The 11,025-nt window shown below is 34.8% G+C and overlaps 1 protein-coding gene across 1 annotated transcript; it reads left to right on the top strand.

Annotated features, from left to right (window-relative positions):
- The first annotated feature begins 470 nt into the window (after positions 1-470).
- On the top strand, positions 471-8,273 carry LOC128994762 (prostaglandin E synthase 2-like). The gene is made up of 6 exons (XM_054419524.1): positions 471-809; positions 3,053-3,262; positions 3,568-3,767; positions 4,957-5,068; positions 7,469-7,569; positions 7,913-8,273. The coding sequence occupies exons 1-6, from the start codon at positions 516-518 to the stop codon at positions 8,166-8,168; spliced, it is 1,173 nt and encodes a 390-aa protein (XP_054275499.1). The 5' UTR covers positions 471-515; the 3' UTR covers positions 8,169-8,273.
- The last annotated feature ends 2,752 nt before the right edge of the window (positions 8,274-11,025 follow it).

Below are 11,025 nucleotides of genomic sequence, written 5' to 3'. Positions count from 1 at the left end.
GCCGCGGCCTGGAGTTAAAGGTGGCCGTGAGAAGAGTACAGTAGAGTATAGTAGCACGGCCGCCTTGGTGGCCGTGGTAGTAGAGACTAGATAAGTCCAATTCTTACGTTAATCTCAGAGATGAACGCCCACAATTCAATTCTGACTTTAATCTCAGAATTCTAACTCCTTTCACAGAGAGGAACGCCCACTTGTTAAATTCTGACTTTAATCTCAGAGGGGAACGCCCACTAGTTGAATTCTGACTTTAATCTCAGAGTGGAACGCCCACTTGTTATATTCTGACTTTAAACTCAGAATTCTAAGTTTTTTCTCAGAGATTAAGAAAAATATTTTTTTATAGTTGGTGGCCCTTCAGCGCCGTCGTATAAAATTGTTTTGATATTGGATTTTGTTTTGCTGAAGAAGAAGAAGAACATTCACAATCAAAAATCATATATTTAGAGAGAGGTTAGGGTTAGGTTTATATTATTACCAAGTCCAAGAGTTCAATAAAAGAATTTGCTGTCAAAACTATGGCCGGTTATTGTATCACAAGAAATTTGTTTTCCTCAGTGCTTAAAACTCCTCGGGTTTTCGTTTTTAGAAATGAACTACCCTTCAGAGTTCAAGTTTCGACAAGTTCTTTGAAGTCCAAACCACCATCAATACTTTTATTAACCGTAGCGGGTGTAGGCGCTGGAGCTATATTGGGTGGAGGGTATTCGTTTTATTCAATCAACAAAGGAAATTCTCCGATCTCTAACGATGGGGTTGGTGCCACCAGCTCGGTCATTCAAAACTTCCCTGGAGTTAGTGTTTCAAGGAGGGTGAGTAACATGTTATGTAATAATATCCTTGTGTAATAAAACAGTGCCAACACAATTTTTATATCCTTTTCGTTAGGATTACGATAGCTGGATGAGCTAAGGTGTTCACTAGTGGTGACAGGACCTTTACAGTAATACCACCTCTGGAAAGCGTACTTTAAGTAGTTGCTGGAGATTTCCTTCCCGACAGAAAAGCACCGCCCACAACCGCTTCAGCGATGGCCAGTTTCGTGACAATTGAGCGAACACCATTACCGTAACAATACGTTGTAAAGCCATTGGTCTCGGTGGTGTAGTGGATAGCGCACCGGCTGATGTTCTGATGGCCAGTTAGCCGGTTCGAAACACACCAGAGGCACTAAGTTTTTTATTTGATTTTATCAGCAAGTTTGGTTAGGTTATGACATTTGTTTTATAATTTTAAAAATATATAATTGAATTTGAGGCATTTATAATTGTATGTTATAAACAGAACTATTTTTTTCGATTAGTAAACCTTCATTCTATTTTTTCATGCCAGCAAGTTTGGTTAGGTTATGACAGATAAATTATATTTAAATTTAACATACAAACGATACGTCTTGACAGCGAGAGTGACAGAGATAGGCCTAACAATTTGCCGCGAACAGTTCAGCTATGCACGGTATGACGCGTTCGGCACGACGCAGTGGTGGGCGGTGTTTTTCTGTCAGGAAAGTCTCGTGTTGCTAGTGATACGTTGGCCGGAGTAGGCCTATGTCACATGGCTGTTGTCATTTTTTCAGATGGGTAGGCTAAACTTAGTAGCATTCTTCTGATGGGAGGGGGCGGTTAAAGCCAAGAAACAAACTAGCCTTGCAGAAAGTTATTACCCTCTAAGTTATCCCTAAAGATTCAGTCTATTCAATTATCTGCTGTAGAAAATATTTTAGGGAATAACTTACCTACTGAGACTACCTACTATCAATTATTAAATAGTTGGTGTAACTTATGTATCCCTACCGTAATAACTTAGTAGTTTACACGATAACGTTATGGCCTTTACTAAGTTAGCCCTAAAACCTTCCCCTATGAGCGTGATAGGCCTAAAGGCTATTTATGCGAGTTGCTTACTCTACTTTTACCTACGATCGGTTGTTAATTAGGCCTACGTTTGTCAAATGTCATCACCTATAAACTTACTCTTTCTGTTAACTTTTTCAGGGACTAGGTCTACTAGGGCTTTTTTCAGGGTAGGCCTACTGTTAGCAGCATTACCAACAGTACTGTTTCAGGTAGCCTAACTTACAGATAAACTTATCTAACTTGTTAGACAAATATTAAACTTAAACATTTTTAGTAAGGGATACTGAATGTATAGAAACAGTTTACTTAGTCTACAACATTTAAATCATAACAAACAAAATTTAACACGGCATCTCTTAAATTATTATCGGTGAAAGATAATAGGCCTAAATAAAAAATATTTTAATCAACCTTCCTGGAACTATTTGTTAAGGGTTTGAATAATTGCAATTTGAATTCTTTTCTCTCAATCCTTGAACCTCATTGGTAGTTTAAATATGGTTGTAGGTATTCAGGCCTGCATGCAATATCTGTGAGGTCCCGTATTACATTAGGCTATGTACATTGGAGTGACAGTTGAAATTAACTTAAGCTGGGTTTTCCTAGGCGCGGAATCGGCTAGCGGAGAGAGGAACGCGGAGAGCGGACTCAGCTTGTCTTAGGCAATTTAATGTTACTGTTTTCCTAGAAGCGGAGCGGAATGCCATGTTAATTTCAATTCCGCTCTCCGCGTTCTTCTCTCCGCTCGCCGACTCCGCGCCTAGGAAAACCCAGCTTTAAAGACATTACAGTTTAGACTTCCTTTCAATAGGGCACATTTAGGTACTGGATCCTTGTTAGGGCTAGACTATTTCTGATTTTTAAGAATTTACAACAAAAATAAATGGACAACATTCCACAATCACCCATTAAATGTGTGTACGGTATGATTATTAAACTAAGTTACAGTAGGTGGTCTAAAAACTTAGGCTTAGCTTAACAATAAAGTAATAAATCTGTAAAATCTGAACAGAGATATAATTAGGTTGTTGTGACTTGTTTGTATTTGTATATGTACAACGATTATGATTGTAACTAAGTAAGTGTGTGTGTGCAAGTGCAATCTTCCTTATCCGTGTTAATCGTTTAAGTTAAAACCAAACTAAATTCAAATGTTACATAAAGGCTACAGTATTTATATTGTGTCGTCTCGGTTTCAGGTGTTCAATGAAGCAGACGCCAGTGGCTTACACCTCACATTATTTCAGTATCCTACATGTCCATTTTGCTGTAAAGTCCGAGCTTTTTTGAACTTCTATGGAATATCCTACGACGTTGTGGAAGTTGATCCAGTTCTAAGGCAACAGATTGGTTGGAGCAACTATAAAAAAGTACCTATACTACTGGCTAAAGTTGAAAATGGCTATCAGGTGAATACTCAATTTACTGATGTAGACTGTAATACACTATTAGATTTAATAATGTATACTGTGTCTTGTGAATATATGCTTTTCCAGGTATGTGTTGTTGTGCTTTGCTGTAAAAGTAACTTAACTTGGTAAAAAATAGGCACCTAGGCCTACCGTTGTTAGCTTCGTGTATAAATTTAAACATGTTTATAGCAACTATCAAATTATTGTACCTTTTAAAGCAGTATGACACTTAAATTATATTTATTTTTATTAATTTGTTTGGTAATGTTATCAATTACATTACAACTTGTATTTTGTTGCAGCAACTTAATGACAGTTCCATGATAATTTCTGCTCTTGCATCCTACCTTCAAGAATCTCAACCGAACTTGTCCGAAATAGTGAAATGCTATCCGAGCATGTCGTATCGGGATGACAACGGAGATGAAAAGAGTGAGATTATGAACCGATACTTCCTAATGCTACACGGACAGTTCACAGGACAAACAAAAGAAGAAATGGAGTAAGTTTGCTCATGTCTTTTGAATAGCCTAGGTATTTAAAGATTTATAAATTTATAACTTCTAATTGGCGAGCATTTAGTCTGATTCACAGCCAATATACTTAAAACACCTTAAATATATTACCAAAAACATGTAGGTTGTTCCAATATCAATTTTTCTAAAAGTTTAATGCTAAATTAATAATTATCCACTCTGGAAAAAATCTAAAGGCTACCATTCTACAATGATTTACAGCATGGAAAGAAGTCCTGAGACAGTTAAATATTTCAAAAAATAATAAAGATAGGTCTATTAAACTTGGTGCATAGTAACTGGGCATTAAAGTAATTTTAACACATGATTGTTCCTCCTCCGGAAGGAATGGCCCGCTAGGAGTCAGAAAAAAATCTTAAATGTAAGCATAGCTTGATTAACATATTGTAAATTTAAAGTCTTTACTAGCAAAATACAATGTCGCACAATTCTATCCCAAACGGACAATCGAGTACAGAATGGCAGCTGATCAAAGATTTCTTAAATTTTTCATTCTGAATCTATGAACTGCTGCCATTTTCGACCAAGTTTTTGTTTTGAGCTCAAATTTGCAGTACTGTATTCTACAATAAAAAGACCTTTAATTTTATGCACATATTGACCTATGCTAACGTTAATGATTTTATTTTGACTTCTATCAGGGCAACATACCCCCTGAAGAGGTAGCGGAACATACCAGCATAGCAAATTCAAGGAATCTTTGAACTGCTGTCATTTTCTACTTAATTGACAGTTTCGAGTTTGGGTTTGCGGCATGGGATGTTACTTACAAAGACCTTTAATTATTTTATGTGCATATCAACGTATATTAACATTTAAGATTCTCTTCTAATTTTAGTGGGTGGTCTCCCAGGAAGTAGTGAGTCATTGATTAATGTGTTTAAATTATTTTAATGCCCAGCAACTTTGTGCCAAGTTTGTAGCTATATCTTTATTATTTTTTGAAATAATAAACTATTTTTATACCAGGACTTTTTCCCACATTAATGTTATCTGACCATTTTATTGTAAGGACTCTATGTAAGGCCATTAACTCTTAATTTTCTCAGGCAAGCTAGCTGACCTAGGTCTATTTTCAAACTGCCTAAATAGCTAGATGGATTGATTTTTTTTTACATTTAAACAGAAAATTTTAAATTAATGTAAATATTCCAGGGAAGAAAGAAAGTGGAGGAAATGGGCTGACAACACCTTGGTTCACACACTTTCACCTAATGTTTACCGCACCAAAGAGGAGGCTTTGCAAGCATTTGAGTGGTTTTCAGAGGTAAGTGATCAGTGATCAAATCAAATCATCATTTGATTGGCTGGGTAGTTGAGTGGTTATAGTGCTCGCCCAACAATACAAAGTTTGGCAGTTTGATCTTGAAAAAGTCAGTAGTTTTTTGGTGGTTTAAAACGACCCAGCTGTCCTTTGATCATTGTAACAGATGATCCTGGCTATAGTAACAGCTGATCGTAGTCAGTAACAAAGATACACAAATCATCTTGCTTTATTCTACTTTTGACTATTGATTCAGTATGCAATAGTTAATGATTCACACTCACCTTGTATTCATGTTCAGCTTGAAAATGCACCTAGGTATGCATCGCTGTCTTGAAGTACTGATAACGATAATTTATTTCGATAATTATTGTTATAGTCTGGGGCCGCACTATGTTACTACTCGTAACACCCTTGTTTACCAACAGGGTGAGGATGCAAAAGTGAATAATGAGGTTCTTTAAACAGGGTGTCTACCAGTCACAGAAAAGTAATATATTTTTATTTTAAGGTCCCAAAGGTCACAGGAAAAATCAGGCCTCACAAAAATAAAGTTCCCCGAACCTGTCTTTTGTTTTGCACCTTGCTGCAGGCAATGATTAAATTCAGAATCATTGATAGCGAACATACTTTTCAAGCAGGCAACCAGGTCAAATTGTTAAGGTGGAAAATATTGTATGTAAGGTAAATCCACAACCTCAGCAATTCTCACTTTAGTTGACCATTCTCTTGAAACTTTAGAAAAGAAGGAATCTGTGTCATTAGTTTTATGTGATTTAAGTAAAGCTTTTGACACGGTTCCTTTTGATATCCTAACTAACAAACTACGTTTTTATGGCATCACTAATGATGCCATGCTTCTAATTTCTTCGTATTTATGTAATAGACTTCAATTGGTATCAATTAAAAATAAATGTTCTAAAACTGAAAAAGTTGAAACCGGTGTTCCTCAGGGCTCTGTACTAGGGCCATTTTTCTTTAACGTCTACATTAATGATCTTCCTATAAATATAAATACACAATCTGTTATTTATGCGGATGATACAACTTTACTCGCCAACCATTCTAATTTAACAACCCTGCGCTTAATTAGTCAAGAGGCTGAACATAGAGCATATGATTGGTTTTCTGCAAACAGACTATCTTGTAATTCTGACAAATCACAATATATAACAATCAGTCTTAAAACAGAGGTAAAATTTGAATCAGTTAAACTTTTAGGATTTAATTTGGATTCAAAATTAAATTGGTCATCACACATAAAATCTGTTTGTAACAAAATTTCAAGAGTGAGGTGCTTGCTGTGGAAACTTAAGGATTTTGTTAGTCAAGAATATTTAAGATTGGCGTATTTTGGACTCTTTCAATCGCACATACTATATGGTCTTATTTTGTGGGGCCACTCTCCACATATTAATGACATCCTTTTACTCCAGAAAAAGGCGGTTCGAAGCATTGCTGGAGAATGCTCAGATACACATTGTAAACCTCTTTTCATTAATTTCAGGATACCAACCATAGTAAATCTTTATATATTCCAAATTCTAATATATACAAAGTCAAACTTAGATCAATTCTCTTTCCGAAAAGACGTACACAATCACTATACAAGAGGTAGGGATAAAATAGATATATTGCAGCACAGATTGGCAAAAACCAAACATTCACATAAATTAAATTGTATCATGTTTTTTAATAAGCTGCCTGAAGAAGCAAAATTAGTTTCTTACAGTATTTTTAAAAATAAACTGTATGACTGGATTGTTAAAAATCCCTTTTACAAAATTGATGAGTTTTTAAGTTGTGAAATAAATATTAGATTTTGAAGAGTAAGTTGAAATAAAGCTTTTATTTTCATGTAAGTGGCTATTTAAATTTAGATATTTTGTACTGTAAACACTGAATCACCTTGTAACTATGTATAACAATGACGTGTCCTATTTCTTTTATAAAGATCAATGGAAATAAATATTTCTTATTCTTATTCTTATTCTTATTCTTATGCATGACTATCTCATGTGTAACTTAAATGAAATATTTATTTCCCATTAATTATAAATACATCAGTATTGTATTTTTTGTTTCTTTTTGCCATTAAAACACAAATATATTGCCATAACGTTCCAAAGGTGGTATTTAACATCCCCTTCCTAAAGTCACTGAGATTTACTTTAATCAACTGGTAGGCGCCCTTTTTAAATCTACTGTAGTCAACTGTTACAGTCTTCTATTGATCACAGAAGTCAAACTAAGTTGTACAACTTAATTTGTGAATTTCCTTCAGTTTAATTAAATAAAAAGGATCAAAATATTAAATTCACTATGTTGTGAACTTTTTTGTGGTATTCCCTTCACAAACTTACATGATGTAGTTATTAAAAGTAACTTCAATTTCTTTTACAGGTCGGTGAATGGGACAGATTATTCCCAAGCTGGGAAAGAAATCTGATCGTTTACGCTGGCGCTTATGCTATGCTATTCATTGGCAAACGTCTTAAAAAAAGGTTTGAGTTAAAACTTGTTCAGATAGACATTAGATAAAATCCTTTAAAATGAAGTAGTTTTTTCCGTAAACAGCCTTATGCCTCACTCCTGAGGCCTACAATAAAGAATGAAAAATGCATAAAGGTATTTAGCATGTTAAGAAATGATACAAGATGCAACAGATCTTGAGCTATGACTTGCTTCATTGCATGACTGTGGTACTCCCTTGTCAACCATCCCACACCAACTATTAGTACAAAAAATTACTTCAAAGCATAAAAAGTGTTGCATTTTTTTTATGAGGCAACTTCTTATAAACACTCTTATTGACGTACAAAATGATAATGTCAAATTTGCTTCTAGGCATAATCTCAAAGACAATGTAAGGTTGTCACTCTACGACGAATGTAATAACTGGATGAGAAACCTCAAAAAGAAAAATGCAACTTTCTTGGGAGGCAAACAACCGAACCTAGGAGACCTGGCGGTATATGGCGTACTGAGCAGCATTGAAGGCTGCATAGCGTTTGAAGACCTTCTGAAGAACACATCAATCGGCTCATGGTACTGGCCGATGAAAAAACTCGTCCAGTCCAACATGGGCATTGTAATAAGTTAGTCAGAAAACTGTTAAGTCAGTGACCTCTAAGCACATTTTAATTTATTTTTATCGTGTATTATTCTGTACATACCGCTTTGTTTAATTAAATTATGTTTGTATAATTTTTTAGCTACCTTATTATCCTTTTGGTATATTAAAAATTTTCAGACTTGGATTATAGAACTAGATTTGTCGTAAGAAAAGGATGATCGTTTTGACTAGTTAATAGTTGATTTCACAACAGTGAAAGAGTTCATAATTACGCCGTCAAAAAAGTCTTATTTATTTTTTTCTCCGGGTTTTTAAGTCATGTTGCTATGTTGATACTGTTGATAGTTTCAGGATTCAAACCATTTCTTGATCTCCCCTTTGCTTTGACCAATTGCCTAATGTCGAATGGTCTCAATCTTGCTTAAGCCACTCTTCCGTGTATTGATTTTTGTTTGTTTTTTTTGTACTTACTTACTCACTAACTACAGTATTGTGCTTCTACTATAGTTACTGTCTAACTGATTTAAGGAATTTTGTTTTTGTTTTCACAGCTTTGGAGTTTGTGTATTCTTGGAATGTTGTGTTCCGTTTTATAGCCTGAACTGATAAAAAAAAATATGCATTAAATTGAGATAGTGTAATATTTGGTGAAGGCTCATTTCTTTAAGTTTTGGGTGTTTGATTTTATGATATTCCAAGCAGCTTTACACTTTTTACTACTATTTTCAGTCTAGTTTTGCCAATGATTTTCAGTCTATACATTTTTTTTTTCTAAGTTGTTCACAAATCCTTGGATTAGAAGAAAATGATTCTCTAAGGAACTTACTTAAAAATAAAATCTCCTGCTTGAGACCTGCAAGTTCGGTTGTGTACCATTTTTGTTTTGGTAACCCAATTTTTATCAGAACTATTTGTGATTTTTTTTCTTACGATAAAAATGTATTGAGTTAAGTTTACAAAGTTTCTGAAAAAACAAACAAACATGAAATCAAAGATATAGAGTCAGTTATACCATACATGACCTGCTCCCATCGGTACAAAAAAACATTTCCAACAAGTCACTTAACCTATGTTGAGGTAAAAATTGTTTCAAACATACTTGGTTAGGTTTGGTACCATTAGATGCAGTTTGGTTTTTCTTAATATCTAGGGTTATGGTAAATTTTAGGCTGTCATGATCTGAAAAAGGAAATAATTAAACTGCACAAAATTTGACAGATTCCCTATTAGTACGGTTAATAAATACATTGGATTGATATTGGGATTGAAATTCTGGCAGAAAAAGTTGAATCGTCTTAGTAAATTTAAACATTCTTTTCATCACTCCTTACCGAAAGTAACTATTTTCAATAACAGCTGATATCAAAGAAAATAGTTGTTTCCCAAGCTCTTATTTAGAGCGAGGGAAAAACAATCAGCTGATTTTCCCTCGCTCTAAATTTACTTTCCCTCGCCCTTGATTAGTTCTCTATTTATCCACTACACGCACTAGTGTTTTGTTACGGTTTATTTTAATGATTACAATCAGCTGTTTACATTGTTGCACAAGCTAAATCTATACAGAAACAGGCATTAGTTTGTTTTGCTGTGTTTTTAGCAAATTTCCCATATAGGGAATAAGCTATTACCGTAGTACTCAGTAAGACCTGGACTCGGGACCGATGTAATTTTTCGTTTTGAGGTCCTTAGAGGCCAAAAACACTATCCGTCAAATTCATATATATGTATTCATATATGTGTCCGTTAGAGCAATAACTCAGGCAAAAATGATCCGATTTTGATGAAATTTGGTACAAACGTGTAAACCTACGTTTATTTGAACGAGTTCGGTAACCAGCATAATCGGACCATGGGAACAAGGGTTTAACAATAGAATCTGTAATTTCTTTTTAAACCGTTTTGTAGAGCTTACAAAATAAAAAAAATTAGTATATTGCAGCGCTGTTGTATGCCTAATGGTCACAGAGAAAATTCAAAAATTGTGTAATTTAAAATTCCCATGTTATTCTTATGGAGAAAATGAAAACAGTTGTAGTTTACTTGTTTATGGATATATATTTATAAAATTTGGCAAATTTATTTATTTCATCCTATACTATTGACGTATGGTCAAAAAACACTTTTTACCTTCCCCGTAGCAGCAAACCTAAGCACTCGTTAAATCTAATCATATACAGTAGACTCCCTCTTTTCCAGACTCCTCGGCACCGAGGCCAGTCTGGATAGCGGTTTTTCCGGTTAAACCGACGTCCCCAAAAACTCGTTAAAACGGACCGTTTGCTGTGATATTCGACTTAGATTTATGAGAGCATTATTTAGACACGCGATCACTGATCTCAAATCTTTCCCACGAGAACAGTCCTTTCAGTACCACCCTCTTCCTGCCAATCTAGTCCAGTTAAACCAATGTGCTGAAAAAAATTGTCCGGTTAAAGAAATGTCATTTCTGCCGAGTTTAGTCCGGTTAAACCGATGTCTGGTTTAAAGGTGTCCGGATTAGAGGGAGTATACTGTATATTAAAACGTGACAGGGTTTTTTATTTCACGATTCTGAATCAACCACTTGAAGTATTTTCATGATTTTTGTGTTGAAAGAAAGATAACTTGGAGAACTAGGGAATGTCGAAGCCATAATTTTAGTTTGGGGTTTCAGTTTTTCTAGCAGCCGACGCTAGCATTCTACACTAGATTTTTGTATAAAACAATTTGCTTACGTAACAGCTGTAAACTTGTGTGTGACACAAATTCAGCATTTGGATAATAATGACATGCATAGAGTTGACGATTGACTTATTTATACTATGTGTAATGCTATACTCATTGATACGTTCATTTATTGGGTAAGAGGATGACAGACTATTTAAATGTACATGGTAAAATTCTA

Source organism: Macrosteles quadrilineatus, unplaced genomic scaffold (assembly GCF_028750875.1).
Source record: "Macrosteles quadrilineatus isolate MER2022 unplaced genomic scaffold, UCM_ALF_1.0 Scaffold_5__1_contigs__length_97177068, whole genome shotgun sequence".
Taxonomy (NCBI): domain Eukaryota; kingdom Metazoa; phylum Arthropoda; class Insecta; order Hemiptera; family Cicadellidae; genus Macrosteles; species Macrosteles quadrilineatus.
Note: the sequence above shows the minus strand (reverse complement) of the source record. Positions and strands in the feature narration are given on the sequence as shown.

What these genes read in the sequence shown, in the direction of transcription:
- LOC128994762 (XM_054419524.1), top strand. Translation starts at nt 516, where the DNA reads ATGGCCGGTTATTGTATCACAAGAAATTTGTTTTCCTCAGTGCTTAAA. An exon ending in GAGTTAGTGTTTCAAGGAGG is followed by an intron (nt 810 to 3,052) that starts GTGAGTAACATG and finishes TCTCGGTTTCAG; the next exon opens with GTGTTCAATGAAGCAGACGC. An exon ending in AAGTTGAAAATGGCTATCAG is followed by an intron (nt 3,263 to 3,567) that starts GTGAATACTCAA and finishes ATTTTGTTGCAG; the next exon opens with CAACTTAATGACAGTTCCAT.